Source organism: Metarhizium album, assembly GCF_000804445.1.
Source record: "Metarhizium album ARSEF 1941 chromosome Unknown scaffold_12, whole genome shotgun sequence".
Taxonomy (NCBI): Eukaryota; Fungi; Ascomycota; class Sordariomycetes; order Hypocreales; family Clavicipitaceae; genus Metarhizium; species Metarhizium album.
Window position 1 is genome coordinate 289,655 of NW_024467586.1, and position 20,449 is coordinate 310,103.

The window sequence follows — 20,449 nt, forward strand, 5'->3', positions numbered from 1 at the left end:
TCACCAACGCCGTCGGCACGGCGCGACAAGATCTCGAATGAGGCCAGCCACGCTTGCTCCATATATTCAGCCCCGTCGAGCCCGTCTTCGAACCTCGGACGGTACCGACAGACCTTGCGCTCCCGGCAATCCACGATTATCCTGCTGGCTTGGCCTAGCATCGCAACCTCCATCGTACGGGTTTCCTTTTCTCTGCAACAACGTGTGAGCCCGGAACAGCAAAGGCGCTTGAGCAGCGAGGGTTGAACCATACATACCCTTCGTCCTTGTCCTCCTCTTACCCTGGAGTCGGTCGTTTCAAAAACAGCAACCATGACGGACAGCTGCCGCGCTGGACGTCGGCCCATCCAGACCAGCGCGGTCATCGTTCTGGGATCGAGGCAAAAGCCAGCGCTTCCGCCGCCGTCCCCACCGACACCCTGTGCCTCGCCGTCCGACCAGGCCCTCATGGTCGATCCAACAGACGAGCCATTCAGCCTGGAAAAGCAGCCGCGCGGGAGACTGCCCGGACACGAGCCCGCCCAAAACAGCTACCAAACACGCCCCCAGGAGTCGCCGTCCAAGGAGAGCCGCCTCCGCCGCGGCTTGCACGTCCTGAGCACGGAAGCAGTGGCACTGGCCGCCCTCGCGCAGTTGTATGAAACCGACCCGGCCGCCCGCGAGGGCTTCGACAGAGCCGTCCAGGTGATTTCGCGCCAGGGCCTGACGAGCGGAAAGCTCGTCGTCATTGGCGTCGGCAAGTCGGGGCACATTGGCAAGAAGCTCGTCGCCACGTTGCAAAGCCTCGATATACGCGCCGTCTTCCTGCACCCAACCGAGGCTCTGCACGGAGACTTGGGCATAATCGATGCCCACGACACCTTGCTCTTCATCACCTTCTCTGGAAAGACGCAGGAGCTCATGCGGATGCTGCCACACCTGGACGACGGCCTGCCAACCATCCTTCTCACATCCCATACTCACCGTGACGGCTGCGAGTTCATCAAGTGGCGTCCAAAAACCATCCTGTTGCCCGCTCCCATCCCCGAGAGCGAGCAGGCATCCTTTGGCGTCTCTGCACCGTCCACATCGACCACGGTCGCACTGGCGCTGGGGGACGCATTAGCCATCACCGCCGCCAACGAGATTCACCACAACGTGTCTGTCGCATTCGCAAAGAATCACCCGGGAGGCGCAATCGGCGCGGCAGCAACGGCGGCGGCCGCCGCCGCCGCGAAACTGCCGCAGAGACTAAAACACATTTGCGTCTCAATGGCGGACATGCCCTCGCTCGAGGGCCCCAACCTGTCCTCCGAGGCTACGGGTCTTGATCTTCTCCGGGCTGGGTTTGACTCCAAATCCGGCTGGGTACGAATAGGGGATAAAATCGCGGCGCCCAGTAGAATAAAGAAGATCAGCAACAGTGCTTTGAACCAGACCCTCGGGGAGCTGTCCAGCACCTTCGTGTCTCGCCACGACATGATTGTCATGTCGTCCGACACGACCATTCACCAAGCGGGCAACATGATCCGGACGACCCGACCAGATGACTCTGGCGACTTGTCCTGCGCAACAGAGTCCATTGTCTGTGTTGCCGACGGGGAAAACGTCATCGGGGTGGTCGAGGCACGCCATCTCCTCGAGGTCACACAGCATCAGCAGTAGCCGCTGCAGTTTGTCAGGCGCACATGAGCTGGAAGAGAACACCGGGGCTTTTTTTTGGGATGAGGGTTTTTTCTTTTTCTCTTCAGTCGAATGATTTCATGTACGACAATCTTGCGCGTTTTGATTTGGCACGATAGCTGGCTCCTTTTCAAGAAGGGCCATTTCGCATGCATGCATTGCGGGGAAAGAGGGAAAGATAGACGTCCAGGTGTAATGTTGAACATGTTTTGGATAACACAACCGGGGGCAAACGGAATACAAGGACAGGGCCACTTGGCTCGTTTGAAGCAATCAAAATATTGAAGCCAACAACGTTACCCCTGCGATTGGACATGGTGAGCTCAGCTGCGATTCATGCCCGTACGACCGCCACATTGGCAACGAGGTCTTGTGACAAGACTGCGTCAGGCTGAATCTCTTCAGTTACTTTACAGGCACACAGCAGCTAGGCTTGTCCAGACCGACAGGACGACAAAAATGTTGGCATAGCCGTGTATCCCAAGTCTCGGCACTCGGCACTCCGTAGTTGATTGCCCAACTCTCACATCTCGCAAGGTGGCTTTTGGCTGCCACGCCGACCCCAACGGCGCAGGCATCATAGACTACTCCGCAAATCCGCAAATACGTCTTGCCAGACTTCGCCGCAAGAAGACGGTTCCAATGTCGTCTCACCACACGAAAACCAAAGCGAACAGTGTCGGGCCTATTGCCCGCAGCCTGCGAAGCATCTTCCATGTGATCACTTGCCGTTTCCATCCGGCCCTCAACTACGGGCAAGGGGAAGTCTTCCAGACGCCAAGCCGTTGCGGAGCCGAAATGCTTGCAACATCCGCTTTGCGAGCTAATCCAACGCCTCCCGCCAGCTGCTTAGTGCCGCTGGCCGAATTGGTCCGAAACTAGGGCGAGGGCGACATGAAGCAAGCAGTCCGTTTGGGAGGCCTTTCTCGGCACGCAGGTAGTTGATGTGATCCGAATCGGGACCGCCGGCCGTCCGAGCAGGTGGATTTGTGTCTGCGGGAGCGGCTTCACGTTCCGCGCGTGGTAAGAAAACAAAGACCTTGATATGGGGATCAAGGAACATGTTCGGAGTCGAGATTCCAAATCTATCTTGATCAACACCATCACCCAGCAGGATCCCGCTTCGGAGTGGCGTTTGCGCGGACTAATAATCCATCCCTTTCTCCCAGCTCTCCATCCCTCGGTGACTAAACGGGCATCGCCAGCGCAGTCGTGGCTAACCTGTTCACCCATGCGCTTGAACTTGAGCCTGTCGGCCAGTCAAAAGCTGTGCACCTTGCATGCTGTGTCACCTGAGTGCGTCTGTCGGAAGAAGTTCATTTGAGGAAACTCCTCACGCGACACCTGCACGTCTAGGCCGCCGGCACGGCTAGTCACCAGCACGACTTTCTGTTTTCGCTCTCTCCTTTCGCCCGCGTATTTGCCGGCGGACGGATACAAGGTTTCGTGTCGAGTTGGGCCGCGCGGAATACTTGCGCCGTTGCGATGCTGGTGCATTCGAGTAAGTCAAGTGCTCCGTATCTAGGTCAACGCCTCATGAAGACGTGCGTCAATGCGGAGGATCGAGACCTCAGGGAGATCTTCGATTTGTCCTCGATGGCAATGCAGAGAGCGGCTTAGGGAGGTGCTGCGCTAAGAGATATGATATCAGCATTCCCAGCGCATAGTAATAGATTGGTCGTAGAGACCAGGATAACATGCACCTTTGTACATGGCATGTCATCCAATGATGCCGTGTAGTGCAGGAGCAACATTTCGGCAAGTTGATTTGGCTCTCTGTAGCTTTGTAATCGGGCCTTTCACGAGTCACGGTGAAGGGGCGTAGAGAACTTCTATTCTGTTTCACATTTCGGAGAGCCTCTCTTACCGGCTGTACCGGCCTTGAAGGGTTTTACATCGAGAATCGGGTGGCTGTTTGACGGCGTGCTACTCTTGGTTTGAAAGGTGGATTATGACGCGTGTTCAACGACCATTTTGGGTAGCCTCTTGTAGAGTCTGGCTTTGAACATCGAAGCACATTGATGTTTCACGGTCACGCGACAGACGGCCGTGACTATAGCAGCTGAGCTGGCTGGTTCGGCTATTGCTTCCATGCCATTCTTCACAACAATGTTGCGACATCGCTCTTGGGGCGTCGGTTATCGTGCGAGACGACGTGTCTGTTGCAACTTTGCAAGGGAGAGAGCAGGGATTCTCGGTGGAGGGTATCCCACATACGCATGGGATGTGCCGCGGCCCTTTTTTTGACAAGATGGCGCCGCTGGTATTGGATTGCTGCGTATTCAGGGTCTTTTGGATTGGTCTGGTGAATCTTTGATGAAGGTGATGTCCATTGGGGGTATCATGATGTTCATCTTTCTCCCCTTTTCACCCCTTGAGGAAGATGGAGACCAAGGAAAAAAACAAGATAATATCAAAATTACTCCTGCTTATCTGTCTTTGACGAATCTTCACATTGCGTAATGATGTCGCATGCGGAGCCAAGCCAAGCCGTTGACTCCGTCCGGGAACCATTGGTTCAACTCTCAAACAGGCTGAGAGAAATCTGGGAACTTCCTGGTTGCATAACGGCCTGGATGGCATTGCTTGTGCGAAAGGTTCGGCTTACCTTTTCCACTCAATTGAGAGGATCGCATGCATACAGGTCACAAAACGACAGAAACTGTGCCAATTTGACTGTGGGACCACAGGTAAGTGCGGATTCTTATCGTGACCAGGTGAAGGCGCTTGAGGCTAACTGGACGAGATGAGGCCATTGCGGTTGGCTCGAGCGTGCTCGTTGTTGTTGTGAGGGAGGACAATATTGAGGCTCCCCGAATCTGGCCTCTATCTGCTGCAGTCATGATTCTGTCGCCTCCTCAGCAGGGGTCAGCATTCACGGAGAGATCGAGGTGTTGGGAGGGGTGCCCTTCTCGAAAAAGCAAGCTGCATCGTGAGGCGCCCGATGGCTGCAGCCAAGCAATGATGAACAGTCTCCACAATCGAAGAATCATCGACGAAGGCGTAGATTTTTCACCTGGAACGTTTTGTCTGGATCATTTAGATTATTCATATCACCTTGTCCCCTGAAACCAGGGAACCACGTTCCCTCACAACGGGACTAGTTCAAGGTCGGCGTAGTGTAGCAAAAAAAATGCGCTGGAGCTGGCATAGTAATTGGTACGCAGGAGAGGTCGGATTCCGGATTCGTGGTTAGTACGGGCCGGCACCGGTTGTCGACAGGTTGATGGACGATGGATGGACGACTTGCTTGGTCGTAGAGACGTGCCCACCTGTTCGGCGGGTTTTGTGGCTCTCTGCAGCAGCTTCTCTGAGTTGGACTGGCTGACGGGCCGGGGGTTCGGGACCCTGGTTCACGATTTCGATTAGCCTCCACATGCCTTGGCGCGGATATCAGAGATTGGAGGATACCAGACCAGAGGACAACAGGCGCGCGCGCCCTGCCGTGCTGGAGACAACGGATACGACGGAGGCCCGTAGTTTGAGGGGGTTCTTGGAGAGCTGAGGCTGCAGTGGTTGCTGGATTAGAGGAAAGGAGCAGCGCAGCATGGAGGAGGCAGGGACGGACGACGATGATAATGCACAATGCTGGGGGTACCGGGGGAAGGCGCGTTTGGGCGGGGTCTGCAACCTCCTATCTGGGTTCTAGGTACCTTCTACGGAGTACGTGGGCAACAACCTAGGTGCTCCGTACTAAGTACCTAGATACTTAACTAGGGTACTTATAAGTACTTACATAAGACACTTGTGCACCTAACTTGAGCTCGGTACTCCGTCAAGTACCTGGGCGCGCCAAAGTCGCTACTTAAGTAGATTGCATGTGGAAATGTTCCGGCATTGAAGGATGCCTACTTGAGTTAAGTACTATTTGTCCCGAAGTTTACCGGGAATTGAGAGCTTGTATGGACTTTGTTTCAAACATCCGAAATGAGCAGAGGACACCAAGTAGAACGGAATGCACGATAGCAGATAGCAGATAGCAGATAGCAGACGGCAGACGGCAGACGGCAGACAGCCATGGCCCGTGTACGGAGTACCAGCAGGCTTGAACCTCCCCTCCCACATGCATGAGCCGGCATATGTAAGAATACTGGGCTGCTGGGGTCTGGGGTCTGGCACGATCAATGAATGAATGGTTTGCCCCACTCGACCCAAGCCAAATGGCAACGACAACCTTTTTTCTCTTGGGCGGGAGCAGCCAAACAGCTTCGTCGGTCAACTGTGCAGCTAACCGGCGTTGCAACCAACCGTGCGCCGTACTTGGTTGAGAAAGTGCCGGACAGAGTCTAGATGCGGCGCCCAAAAGAGGCGGGCGGACACTGGTTCCTGGGTCTGGCTGTTGCTGTGTCTGGTGGCAATCATCAATCCTACTTGGGCTCCAAGCCCTGTGCATGTACGCCGTGCTCGGTGCTCCTAGGGGCCCTTGCTCCCTGCTCCCTCCTGGCTCCAGCAGACCTCGGCCGCCTTCGGCTTCCAGACGACGCCATGCAGGGTGCCGTTGCCACCTGGACTGGATCGAGTTGCGTGCCCACTGCCCTGCCCAGTGCCTCTGCCGAGCGGTGCCGCCTCCATCATCATTGATCCTTAAAGTTATCATGACGCCCTCCGCCAACTTAGCCGCCACACTTCTTCCCCCCCTTCCAAGCCTCGTGTCCAACTTTGAATCTTTTGGCTCGTTGAAATATCCCCCGTGGCCTCGTCCCTTTGCCGGCTTCCATTGCCAGTCATCCCTCATCTTTCTGTTCAACTGACGATCCAGCACTTGCATTCCGGACCCCTGCTGTTGCCGCGCCGTTCTTTGTTTTGCTGTCTTACCCACGGCCTGTCGGGAACCCAGAACTACGAACCACCACCAGCCCGAATTTGAACAATTTAGTTTTGCCTGTCCCGCTGGCAGTAAATCGACCATTTATACATACAGCACACGAGGTTTCTGTTCCGTATTCCTCAGCCCTTGGTCCCTGGGAGAGGTTGTCTCGCTCGTGCTGCAGCCCCCCGCAGACCAGTTCGGGAACATTGGCCGTCATCGCAGCGACGTGCGGCGACGTGCGGCGACGTGCATTTGCGTCAGCCTCGAGTCTCGACATCGATCGGCCTTGCACAGACGTCAGCGTTCTCCCGCCCTCCTTTCAACGGCCTTGCAAAGCAGCCACAGCCCGCTTGGTGCTACTTGAAACTTCAATCCTCCTCCAACCACGCGGCATGCAATAACAACCACCTCGTCCACCAATACAACTCCTGCCCCGACACCCAGCGAGCAAAAGCATGAAATACGGGCAACAGTTGGAGCACGAGTCTGTTCCGGAATGGAGCCTCCGTAAGTCGCATGAGCACATGCCGGGTGCCCTCTTCCCTGTTGCTGGCCATCGCATTTCGGACTGCAACGGCAGGTGCAGCACTCGCGGTTGCCGGCACCAACCAACACCTCGCCTCCCACGCGTCTTCTTACCTGCATCCTCCAGCCTCCATCCTCCATCCATCTGTGACACGGTCGGGTCGCTGCAGTCTTCCATTACACCTTCTATCCCATCCGTCGCCCCCCAAACCTTATGTCCCCATGTCCCATGTCCCATGTCCCATTTTCTGCATATTCCTGTCGCACGTTCCGTCGATCGTTTCCTGTTTCTCATCTCCGTTTGTGCTAACACTGCCGCGTCCAGACAATCTCGACTACAACTCTCTGAAACATGAGATCAAGGTACACACAGCGCGGGACCAGGCCACGGCCATTGCTATTCCGGGGCATCAAGATACCACCTTGAAGAAGTTTGAAGATGGTCTCTACGACGAACTATGCCGTCAGCATGATCGGGTTGATCTCTTCGTCACTAGTAAGGCGGACGAAGTTTCGAGGAGATTAGGTTAGTCCTTGTCGTCGCCCGCCATTGGAATCTGCACGGTCGACCTGCTGACTGACATTCCATCTCGTCATAGAGCATCTTGCCACTAAGATTGAGTGCGTGCTTGCCAAGAGCGCTGGTACGAACGACTCGACCAAGTCGTTGAAACGACAACGAAGGTTGGCCAGGTACGAACGGGAACTATTACGCTGTGGCGAGGAAATCTATGCCGTGTCACGGTTTGCCAATGCCCAAGTAGTCGCCTTCCGAAAGATACTTAAGAAGTACAAGGTATGGCTGCGCAGCATTCAATGAGCTTCTTGGGTTTCTCCATTTATTATTTTCCTCCTTTGTGCGAGCCAACTTGGACATTGTCTCTCTCTGGCTGCTCAACTAACATGTTTTGCAAATGTAGAAGTGGACGGGCTCGACGACGCTGTCTGCTCGCTTCAACGAAAATATTCTTGGCGACCCCAAGAGCTTCACAAAACGCACATTCGAGCACCTCCGCAGCCGACATGATGAGATACTCTCTACTCTATTGGCGGAGACGCCCCACTTCAGCGAGCCTAGTTCACCTGAATCCCATGAGCATGTGGCGCCAAAATCAGCTTCACCTGGACAGAGTCGTCATCGGCATGTAGAGTTCGAACCGCTTCCTCCTGCAAGTACTGACTCGCCAGTCAAGTACTGGAACGAGTATGATGATGGCAGCGAAGCAGGAGAGCCTGAAGAATATGCCATTTACATCGATCCTGAAGAGGATACTGGATTCCCCGGCGTTGCCTATGTGAATGCCATGCTGTCGTTGCCGTACAAGAAAGCAAAGCGATGGTTCAAATCCAGGCGGGGCGGCCACGAAAACCAACCCCTTCTCGCTTCAGAGGTGGGTAGCCAAGGAAGTATGGGATACGCATCCACAGTCGTCAATACGGATTCAGAGGAGGAAGGATATGCTAGCTCGGATGGATATCCTCAACTTGGCTATGCTACGCATTACGCCCTTCCGAGCATCAGTGAGCAGAAGGTTCAAAGGTGTAGAGAACATTCACTCGTGTGGGGCACTCTTGGTTGCTTTGTAGTATCGTTTGCACTACTTGGCATCGCCAGTTTGCTGATACTCACGGGGAAACGAAAACTCCGTGTTGAAGTTGATGCCGGTGTGACGGTGGGCGTCATGATCAGCCTGTTTTGCGCCGGGTCAGGACTTGGCATGACGCTATATCGCCGAGACCCGCTGTCGATCCCCTACAAACTGATGGTGTCGAGTGCGTTTGTTGCGTCGTGTATTCTGAACGGCATGCTTCTTGTTTTGGTCATGGGCAACGCGTCCTGAAGGACAAAAGTTAGGCGTGTAAGTTACGAAGTTGGGTCTGTGCTTGTAGAGGGCCTTGATCTGTTGCTTGTCCTTTCTGCGACATACTGGCGTTTTGGAATTGGGCGATGAAACTGGTACAGACGCCTGTCTGCCGTGTGGAATTGGGATTGGGATGCCGGAGACTGCGTCCTCTGGGCGTACATGCGGATGAGCCTTGTCGGCTAGGGAAGTCATGATGATTAATGTCGATACGCTGGATATACTGGAGATTTCGCGAGAAAAGAAAATGAGATTGAAGTTGAATTGTCCCGAGGACCAGTTTGGTTGATGACGTCACGTTTGCATCCAACGAAGCACGTTTTAACAAGCGTGGTGTCATGGGGTCCCGGTTCATTGTTGCTGGGCAAGTTTCAGCGGAATACATGATGTCTTTCCTTTTATGTTCCATTTATTGCTGCGGAAATCTCGTTTTAATCTCGTTCTATTTCGTCGTGTCGCTGCCAAGGGCTACTCCCGCCGAGGTGCCGCTTCCGGGCGCGGCCCGAGCCCTGATTGGTCCATCTGGCCCCTCCAGATGACCCGGGCGGCGGCCTGGAGATGCACTCGATTGTTTCGGCGGCGGGCGGCGAGCCTGCCGGTGGTTTCACGTGGCCCCCAGGTCCCCCCGCATGCGAGTGGGATATTTTCAAAGCTCGTGTATCGGATCGCGCATTAGGTGCATGATTATCTTGGCTATGCATGTATTTGCCAGCAACAAACACAAGGAGACCTCTCTCTCTGAAGGAAGGGGAAAAAATGCATCTCGCCATGCTTCACCATGATTCATCTCGTCCAATTGGACGCATGTCTCCTGATTTTGAGGGAGTAAAGATTCGCGTCATCATCGGGATTATCTGCCCTTCCATTCGCCATGCTCCTCCAATTGATTGCTTATGTCGTCTGCAACTCGATGCTGACCGGATACCTTTCTCGCGGGGCTCCGGATGTAAGAGCATCAGGTGGTTCTACTAATTTCACCATATCCGGTGCCACTGTACAAGGCAGAAAGAATGACAACGATCAAATGAATAGAATGACGAAACAAGAAGAAAAAAAAAAAAAAAAAAAAAAGCAACGTAGACCCTCGCTAAAGGAATGTGTCGACAACGACGAGTCCGCTAATCTTGAAGGACCCAGGGCGAGACCGGTACAAGAGTATTGGTACAAGGTTAGATAATAAGCTGGCCAGCTGCCCATCGATAACCAAATCAAATTCATGCGGATCGTATGCCCAAAACCTCCCTTGGGCTCAGGGTACACCGACGTGCCGTGCTTGGCCTCACCAGAAACACCGTTATGAGGAGTCGTTCTCGCGTGGGAACGGGGAGCCATAGCTTGGGTCATGAGGGTTTGAATACTGGGTATGGTTACTGGGAAGAGAGGGAGCTGGATGCGTATAATTTGACGTCCAGGTAGGCCTTCCACGATACTGATGGTGACGCCAGTCACCTTCAGTGGAGCTTTGAGGGCCGTGATGTCCGGGACCATACATTGCCGGGGGTGGCACCTGTCTGTTCATTTCGTATCTGGCATGTCCCACGGCTTCACCATTGCCTGAGCTAGATGGTCGACTCGACATAGGGACACATCGCCTTCCCGGGTTGAAGGCGCTAGTGGATCTCTGGTGCATGGGTCGCGATGGTCTTCGCGTCTGAGGCCTCGCTCCTCGTGGAGCGCTTTCATGGCGTTCATACGAGATGGAAGCGTTGTGCATCTGCCTTGTGATCGAAGGCAGCATGGGAGGCGGGCTTGCGCTACTCTGGCTACCCGAAAAGTGCAGCGGCACTTGTCCATAGCCAGGCGGTTTTTGAGGTCGGTAATATGGTTCGGAAGCATATTCGGATTCTGGAGGAACGCTGCTGTAGGATGCGGCACGAGCATGGCTTTGCACTGGGTGCGTGTGCCCTAATCGTCCACTGCCAACGTTGTGAGCGTAACGGCTGTGTTCGTAATTCGTCGGTTGAATTTTGGGCACGACATTCTCCGCGCGCGCGGGAAAGTAAGAAGCCGTGGTGTAAGAGTTTGAAGGTCCGTCAAGGAACGACGCCGCTCGACTGGTTCGCGGCCGCTTCCCTGAAGTACTAACTGCACCTTCCGCATCGTATTCGCCGTCTTGACCATGACCCGCGTAGTCCATGTCATGATACGCCGGGCTTGGTTGAGTCATGGCGTGGAAGTCTGTTGTTGCCTTTCGTTTCGAGGTCCTTGTCACGCACGTTGAACTGTTCTGCCTTCGTTGACGAGTTGACTTGGTTGTCTCCTTGTCCTTATCGTCGCCCACAATGTCGGGCAAGAATTCAATCTCGGGGACTTGAGTCAAAGCACCACTCATAATCTCTTCGTGGAGGCGTCCCGCAATCTTAAACATGCGCTCAGTATCGAAACCTTCACCTAATTCCTCGATTATCCAGGCAGGAATGTGACCAGCTCCCACCTCGTATGGCTCTTTCCCCTTTTCAGACCTTCTCCCATCGCCTTGAAGCCGTTTTTCTTCTCGCTTTCGGAGTGACAGAGTCCACGAGTTGATATAGGGACCTTTTCCCGTAGCGCGATTTCGATCACTCCAGGCCTTTAGGCGTTCGATCTGTGTCTGAACAAGTTCCATTTGAGTAATAGGATATGTTTTGGCATTACGGTAACGGACTCTCTGGTAGTGTTTTCGGCAATAGTACACCCACACCATTTCCGGGATCTTCAGTGTACATGTTTTGTTGCGACCAAATAAGTGGGAAATGGCTTTGCGAAGTTGCGATCCAGTATCACAATCGTCAACGAACATGCAGGCAGCTTTCCCACCGATGTTCTTGTCCACAGTGGCGGAGGTGTTGGATGGCGCGCCAAGTTCATCACGTTGACGCTTGAGCGCTTCCGATGAAACAGTTGGAGACGAAAGAGTCCGCATCGGTTTCGGGGCAGCAAGAACTGACAACACATCTTGGCGATCCGGCTCAGTGCTTCCATTTTTATCCAACAAGTTGTACTTGGCGCCAAAACCATCATTCTGAGGACCGCTTTGTCCCGCGGCAAGTAAGCTGGCGTCTTCAGCGATGGCCATGATCTCCCGTGGGGGGGGAAGTACAGAGCGCGGATGCTGGGCATGCGTCGGCTGAAAATATTCGGCGCGCATTGGAGAGTCTGGTGCAGAAAGGGCTCTTTTATGCGAGCTTGCAACGCCAGGAAACCGAGGCTCTCTGAATTTTTCGTCCCTTGAAGTTGAATTAGTCAAAATACGCTGACGGCATTGGGAGGGGGGTGGTGATATTCGGCGATGTTCGTCCAGCAACGACAAAGTGAGGACACATGTGATGATGGAGAAATGGGGGCACCAGGTCAAAACTATTCTTATTGCAACTTGCAAACAGAAGAGGCTGGTTGGCTGGGCCGTTGTTGAGAAGATGACAGGCCAAGTTGGACGGCCGAGAATAAATAGCCATAAAAGGCTGCTGATCGTAAACAAAAGGCATGAGTGACGAGGCATAGGATACGTCAAGTGAGAGTGAATCCAACCGAAATATTTCCATCGCATTGATCGCGTATTTGTAAACACGTCATGGCTGGGCAGAGAGCGAGTAAATGCGTGAAGTGATGGGTGATTCACAACCCATCAGCAGCTCGCAACGGACATTCAGACCACTCTATGCCGCAAAAACTTCGGCATGGCTGGAAATAAAATCAGCTGCTCCCTCAGAAACACTGCGAGTAGCATATGCATTGACTGCCCCGGGGGGAAAGGGGGAAAGGCAAGACTAAGGAGCAGCACAGCTCAAATCTAACTCTCCACTCGGATAAAGATCGCCTGCGTTGCCTCGATGTACATTACTGGCAACCACCAAGGCACAGGCTGCGATCTAGTGCAAAAGCAGAAAAATACAAGAATCGAACGCAAAAGGAAGAAATATATCGGGTCAAGTGCTGTTGACTTACCTAGGAGGACTTGCAGTCGGAGGGGGTTTGAAGGCACCCTTCATATTGAGTACAGCGTCTGACGGACTCCCGCTTCTCCTTGGAACATCCATTTCTCCAATACGATTGTTCGTTGGCAGTCGGCTGATAGACGCCTGGGGTGTTCTGTTCGCGGAGGTCGGAGTCTGATACGACTCACCTTGAGACGCCACTGCCGTCTCCAGCAACGGCAACTCCGTTAATGAAGGGCCGGCACTGTGAATCCCACTGACCGTTGTCACTGACGAAATTCTGGAATGAGGACGAGACCTCCACGACGCGTACGTTGACAAGCTGCTGTGGCTATCAGAGGACTTGTGACCCATGGGCTCGCGTGCCTCTGCACCTGCCTGTGGGCGGTCTTCCCAATTATTTGGCCTGAATAAAATTCTGGGCGTCAAAGAAAATGGTTATTGACAAGAGAGCAACAAAGAAACAAACGTCATGTTCTTACCGGCTTTTCTGCGGCCTAGTGGACGGCATATACGCCTGAGAGCATTCAAAATCGATCGAGGCCGAGTCCGTTGATCCGTGCCTCGAGTGTCGCCCGAGACCTAGGGAGTCGACAGAACTGTCTGAATCGAGCACCTCGCTCCCTGAACGAAACGAAAATATTGAACTCGAGCGAAGTTTGGGTTCACTTTGCAATGGTAATGCGTAGCCCCCCGCGCTCCATGGTGTTCTGTTCTTGGTAGATTTAGACTCCCAGTCCGGCTGTGGTGTCGTCCTCTCAGGCGAGGGAGTCGGTAACGAAGCTGATTTCGGGCCTCCTTGCTTGCATGCTGCCAATGTTGGCGTCGTCTCTCCCTCCATGCTATCGCAGCCTGCAGAAGTTGATTGATTCAGCAGTGATGTGACGTCCATTTTCTGATCTAAGAAGGGGTCGACTGGTAAATGGATGAATGATATCGCTCGACAGAACGAGTCGTCTCTTGGTGCATTAATAAAAGAAAAGCACTGGCTCCCGGTCCCGGTCTCAGTCTCGGTTCATTCATTAATGATGTTGATAATAAAAGAAGCAGCAAGAAGAACGTGTGACCTCCCTACTTGGTCGGTCTCGTCTTTGTCTTTGCAAGGAAACACAAGCCAAGTGTTATTATTGTGCGGAGGCTCCCATCAAACACCGGGCAGTAGGAAGAAGGGCTGTGCAAAGCAAAGTGTACAGGAAACATGAGTCGATGATAAAGCCGATGGTCGCCTTCTACTCGGGAGCGTGATTAAGATATCTGAAATGCAAAGGCGTCTGATGTTGAAGTGGCTGGTCGATGCGAATTGATCAAGACCACACTAGTAAACGAAACCAGGCAGGGACAGATTGACGGACCAGGTGTAAACATCGACAAGAAGGCTGAAGGAAAAAGCCGTCAGACTTATTGATGCGATCGACGACGAGTGGATCATTCGCACTGACAGCCTCGCATCGCATCTGAGTAGATCGAAACAGCCGAAACACATGCGAACACAATGGTATCGGGGCCGGCCCAAGGAGACGGGGCTTGAAAACTGTGCACCGTTCTGTGCCAGGATCGGATGCCAGATCTTTGACGGCCCGAGCAACTTGGATTTGAGCCAAAGCTTCCAGAGACTTGAAATCAGTCTGTCTGAAACGAGGTGGCTGTGTATAAATCAGAATCAAACTGGGGCCCTCCTGTCCCCGAGCACACTCCCAGTCAACTCAAAGCCTATTTTCGTACACTTGGGAACCGATGCGCGCAAGTTCGAGTCAAGGGGTGTTTAGATGCATCATGAGACAAACGGTGCATCAGCAGTCCAGGGCCGGGGACGTCCCAGCGACCTCATGAGAATTAGAGGGCAATGAGAAAGTCCGTCTCACCCTGTCTTGTCGCCACGAATACGACCACACTGCGGGTAAACGACAGCGAGCTCAGTGTCTGTGCTGCGAAGAGAGGCCTGTAGGCTGTATTACAAAGGGTAGCAATCCGTGCCAGAGACGTCAAAGAGTGTGTGTATTCTGGGAGCGGCCCAAAAACAGACTCAATGACTGACTTGTCTGCCTGACTCGGGCTACTTGTTACGCCCACTTGCCCACTAGTGAGTCCATTGTATGCGCGAGTCACTCATAACTGGAGACGATCGATACCGATAATTCAAAGGCATTGCAATGTGGACCCGTTCCTGGTCTGGTATCGTATATTGAACAGCAGTTTGACGATGACAAGGCCAAAGCGGGATGGACGGGGATGTGTAGATTGTTTTAGCAAGGTAGTCTTTTCCCAAGAGAAAGGTCATGCGCCAAGAAGGCGCCCCGAGGCTCTTGGTGGTGTGCCTTACCCTGCCTGACCTTGCTGGTGTATAGTCAAGGCCGCCGCCGATCAGTAGTTGGCAACACCGCAAAGGCGCTCGCGCGACTTGCACAGAGAATCCCATCTGTCCGTAGTTGCATGGAGGTACTAGCAAAGTTGCCATGTCCCTAACAGGACGCTGAGCGGCTACCTGGAGGCCAGAATAGACCCCTTTCAGCTAGGAAAACAACCCCATCAGACACCCGGAAAGTCTTTGCGGTGCTCCGTACGGAGTACATGGATCAAAGAACAGGGAGACCCTTGTTGGCCACTTGTCGGTCGCACGCACTGGCGTGCCAGCGCTCTTCTTGCGTGTAGGCTCATAGAGGTGTTGGGGTTGACAGCCCTCAAAATAGTGTGTACGGAGTACATGGGATCAAAAAGACAGCCACGGCGCACATGTGTACACATTCAGTAGGGACCGTTGAGTTTGAGAAGCCGCCGTCAATAAGAGTTTGACGGATATACTGCAAAGTGAACCCAGGACACCAACTTACTCAATGCTTGGAATGAAACGAGACCAGGAACGGACATGGTCATATCTGACGAGAAGTAGTATGCCAAGGGGTTACACCGAGCTTGACGTGCGACCGGTTTTGGGCCAGCCGTAAACGCAAGGCGGCACAGAACGCACCATTTGAGCTCCCAACCAGTAGACAACAAGCGTGGTTTCTGGCGCGCTTGTTCGCAATTAGTATTACTTGTACCTCCCCCACGACTCATTGCAGTATTCATGACGAGTCGGCACATGCCGAGAATGTGTCGGAATCGGACCCCGGATTTCCGTGGGTGCTTGTAGAAAAAACGCGACACATAATCTGACGGCGGGTGTGCGGAAACAACGCCGTGTGCTTGATGAAGGAACATGACAAGATATTTGCCGTCTCCGCTGATCGATGACGCCAGACGCCTCTCTGGACGCCTTGCAGGCAATGCAAGTCATGCCATTGGGGGCGTTGCTTGCTGCTGTCTCGCGGCAGGGTCTTGGTTGTACGAAGCGCGACGTGCAGGATACCTGCAGGACTATTCTCTGGCGAGTTGATCCGGCCAATAGAAGGAATGAGACTGAGAGACTGAGTAAGTGCCATGCATACTTACCTAGTACCTAAGTACGTACCTACTTGGTAGTTACCCAAGGTAAGCAATCATGGGTGCACATGTACATAAGCCTGTGCGGGAGAACAAGCCACGAGCAAAATCGGCTGCAACACAAGAGGAGCAGCATCAGCATGAACCTGAACTTGAGCGTTTGCTTGAGCCTGAAGTTGAACCTGGGAGTATGAGGGGTTGTTCTATCCAATGTCGGTCATACGAAGTGCTTGCAAGTCAGGTTGTGCGTCGCCTTGATTTGTTGATTTGTTGTTGCCGACCCAAGGCCATGCCTCGTGGTGCAGCGAGATTCCGAGGTTGTGCAATACGGATAGGCTTGGGCGACACGAGCACAGGGACGGAGGAAAAGAGTGTGAGAGGGGGAGAGGGGGAGAGTGTGCGACTTCAAAGCTACACTTGAATTTGAGTGGTGCATAGTATATGCATGGCGTTGCTGGCCGGACAAGTCGAGAAGATGTCGTCCTCAGTAGGTGCGTGGTTTCCATCGTGATGTGATGAAGTAACGAATGCACGAGACGGAAACATCTCTCCAGGGACCTGGCCTGGTTACACCGCAGACTGGCATAACTGGCCAATAGGGTGCCGGCAAAAGAGAATCGTACGCCGATTAATATATTCTCCGAGTTCATGAACGGCAAGTGCAGGCATGTTCAAAGTACAGAGAGGAAGGAGACACGCAACCGGTTGGCGGCCTGGCCACGTTGGCGCAAAGGCCAGATCCATCATCGCAATCTTCTCTACTCGTACAAGAAAAATACCCACAGCACAACCTACTCCGTACCTTTTGCCATATTAAACTTCGCCCCAACTTTGCGAGACAATAAACGTTACCGACTCCAGTGCATTATCGGATCGTTAGCTACCATGTTCGACATACTACATGTTCGCTTTCGGCCCCGTTTCCAGTCCTGTCCCCTCTTTTGGAGAAACAGTACCATCAAAGCAAGAACAAAACACATGGAGGATTGGTTACCTGCCTGCTCCATAAACAACAATACACCCCTCACTTATTTGCTATCGACTGCCGGCGAAAAAGAATCTGAAAACCTTGACACGGCAATGTTCGCCACGCCATACCCATGAGAGCAAGACTAGCGATAGGTCGGTCGAGCGCCTGGCTATCTGGGTTGCTAGTAGCGTTCAGTTTGCCTACTGCCGAAATTCAGCTCACGCAGCGTCAGGTCTCGCATTGAACCGCGAGCATGGTTAGGATGCTTGGCCCATGTTTCATGGCGGCCCCGCAAGGACATCCTAGCCATTGTCAAACGATTTACACTAGTGACAGGGACCAGGTCTGAGACGATCCCAGGCAGCATGTCTTTGATCTAAGTGGGGAGGATTCCGGTGTCGAGCTACCAACTGGCAAGTTGGTAGCGCCTGGCGTCTACTGGTCTTCCTGAGAGACCAGACTGAAATTTCAGCGCTGTCACGCTGTCATGGCATATCACGGACCTCCAACGCCGGTGTGTCGTGTCGGGCCTTGTTGAGTTTATTAACTGGTTCCTTGTCTCACGGGGCTTGGAGTCTGGAGCATCCGGTCGACTACTTCCACTGCAGAGAGCTCTGAAATAACAATGGTAAAAGGTCATTGTTGACGGGGGGAACCCACGGCCAGTCGTCCGTCTCGCGCCGTAGGTCAGCTCAGCCCGCCCCGAGGTGAGAAGTAGAAGTTGCCGGGCTCCCATTTACGATAGTATTTCCGGCAGTGTTTACATTGGAGCTGCCACGTCAAGTCTTCAGGCAGGCTGTAACGATCATCTTACATGTGGAGTGTCTGCTGTTCCTATGCCCGGTGCACGGAACAGGAGACACTCTTTGAATTGGCGGAAATGACAGCGCATACTTCCGTCCTCGCCTCCGTACATAGCATTGAGGCTTGCTGTACAGATTGCTTACCAAAAGCGTGCCAACTCGAAACAGCATGGTTACATCTCCAATTGGCCCGCCAAGTACGAAAACAGCATCATTGTCTTGCATCCCCTTTCTCTGGCTGACTAGCAACTCACCCGACTGGGTGGTTTCGGCTCCCTTTCATCCTTAATTACAGGATTTGCGGACGAGCATGATCTTGCAGCTCTTCGTGCACACACCCGCCTCTGAGGGATGACATGATCGCAGGCCGTGAATGAGCTAATTCGGCGCCTACTTAATAGGGCCGCAATCAGCGCGCAAAGCTGCGGCATATGGCTCGGTACGTGCAACACAGATAGGTACCCTGCAATCTTGATCGATCTGGTATTAGAAACAGAACACTTTGACCCTGCCGGCAGTTCGGGGCAAACGACGCCACTCCCGAAACAGATGGGTTTGGTTATCTATCCCTGCGAAAATCCAGGCGGCTCAAGGGCGGGTTCTCCGTGTGAAGGCAAAAGACAGCATACCATAGCATGGTTTCATCTCAACTCGTTGTGGAACACCGAACCTGACGACATTGAGCACGCACCGCTTTTGCCCAGCCCCCAGCAGAATATTCTGCACTGACCGGAACTGAAGACTACACGAGCACAAATGCATCATTACCAAGGGACATACATGGCCAGTTGGGTGAGCGAATGAGTAGTATGCCGCAGGAACGACACTGCGCCAACTGTAGTCATTACGTTGTCCAGTGATTCTAGGTCCAACAAATACAGGTGTCTGCGCTGAGAGTGTCAGTAATGGCTTCCTCCGAGGCTCCCGGGCCGCGGTGCTGGCTGTTCCCGACAAGAAACATATAGAGTGTGTCCAACCAAGCACACCTAGGTAGTTATATACGGTATTTCAGCCTCAAGACTTTGTCCTTTGCAAAATCTATCGCTTCGAGCTTTCGCGACGACGTACTACTTCACCTTCGAAAAAAGGTGGCTCGTGCTGCCCTGGGGTCCAAGTCACTATCCTTGACAAGCCCACCAAAAAGCGTCGGGCAAACTCCTCTAATCTCCCGGGGGAAAAAAAATCTCATTTCCGAACAGTTTTTCGTTTTAGGACCCAGCGTTGCATCGATCTGCAACGCAACACAGCCATGGCGCAGCATGCCAGAAGGCCCGAATCGACGCCATGAGGACCTTCATGCCAACGTTCCTCAACAACTTGGCCGCACCAACGACGGTTGCCAAATCCGCCCCGGGGGAGCATCAAGCCTCGTCGTGAGCGGCGCTGTGTATGTCAGTCTGACAGACACCCGAGACAATCCACAGAGGATGATTTGTCCTTCTGAGAGCTGTTCAACAAGGAGATTGCCGACCTTGGTGCAATTTTTTGTGCACTAGCCATTAGTTATTCTGATGACGCTCATATCCGCGACCCAGCTGCTCGGATCGATTTAACCTTGAGCAATGTGAACAACAGACGTAGGGTGACAAGAGTCGGTGAGATGTTTCAGGCGGAATCAGCAGACAAAACAGGGATGTATATCCATCCCTTGGACGAGCCGAACAACATCCCCCCACGCCTCAATGAGCGTTCCGAGAGAAGACACTTCAAACCCCATGTTAACCCTTGACTAAACCGGGGAGCACTTGCCCACGAACGATGGGGGCGAGATCCATTGGCTAGAAAAGGCTGCTATATGTATGGATGGGCTGGCACATGAGGTCGTGCCCGGCCTTATTGCCGTGACTAAAAGCGTTCATCCGAACGGCCCAATCCCCGCCTGGCTTAACGAACAGATTGCCAGACACATTATAATATAAGAAGCTCTCGCACACCGTGCACTCGTATCCTGACCAGCTAATGTGACTGCAGGGGATATTTCAACCAAGAGTACTGAACCTCAATGACGCTGGACCATGTCACCATCAGGTCGCTCTGAGAGAAGTTGTCCAGGGCTATTCCTCGTTCGTCAACATGGTACGGAGTAGCCCTCGTGGAGAAATCCAATACAGAACACACCCACGTTTGAGAACATGAGCAGCTTCCTCATGCTGCATGACTTGGGGAAAACGTAGACACTGTCGATGGTCGGATGGCATGGACATTGAACCCCTGATCCTAACCCGTTTGAAAGTTCGGCCTGTCTCCTTCACCAGACTGACAGACAGACAGACGTCTGCACACACGCTCGTAGAAAAATGGTCCCACTTTTCGCGACCGCCTGTTTCCAAAGGTAGGCTGACGCCCCAAAACTCAATGTGCTCGCTACTGTTTCGGATCTGGGCAGAGCGACGTCCTGACTAATGTTGAGAGTTGAGAGTACGCGGTACCGAGGTCCGCAATCACGTGTCTGCACGAGTGCAACATTCCAGTGCCCGTGTAGT

The 20,449-nt window shown here is 53.3% G+C and overlaps 3 protein-coding genes across 3 annotated transcripts; 2 read left to right on the forward strand and 1 right to left on the reverse strand.

Annotated features, from left to right (window-relative positions):
- Positions 1-312: 312 nt before the first annotated feature.
- MAM_05092 (sugar isomerase, KpsF/GutQ) lies at positions 313-1,644 on the forward strand (the record flags this gene model as incomplete). Its single annotated transcript, XM_040823890.1, has 1 exon — positions 313-1,644. The coding sequence occupies one exon, from the start codon at positions 313-315 to the stop codon at positions 1,642-1,644; it is 1,332 nt and encodes a 443-aa protein (XP_040678049.1).
- Positions 1,645-6,927: 5,283 nt separating this feature from the next.
- On the forward strand, positions 6,928-8,838 carry MAM_05093 (spx; the record flags this gene model as incomplete). Its single annotated transcript, XM_040823891.1, has 4 exons — positions 6,928-6,979; positions 7,323-7,523; positions 7,597-7,793; positions 7,918-8,838. 4 exons carry the CDS (start codon positions 6,928-6,930, stop codon positions 8,836-8,838), a joined length of 1,371 nt encoding a protein of 456 aa, XP_040678050.1.
- Positions 8,839-10,153: 1,315 nt separating this feature from the next.
- On the reverse strand, positions 10,154-11,914 carry MAM_05094 (ORP1 like protein; the record flags this gene model as incomplete). The annotated part of the gene is made up of 1 exon (XM_040823892.1): positions 10,154-11,914. The coding sequence occupies one exon, from the start codon at positions 11,912-11,914 to the stop codon at positions 10,154-10,156; it is 1,761 nt and encodes a 586-aa protein (XP_040678051.1).
- Positions 11,915-20,449: the final 8,535 nt, after the last annotated feature.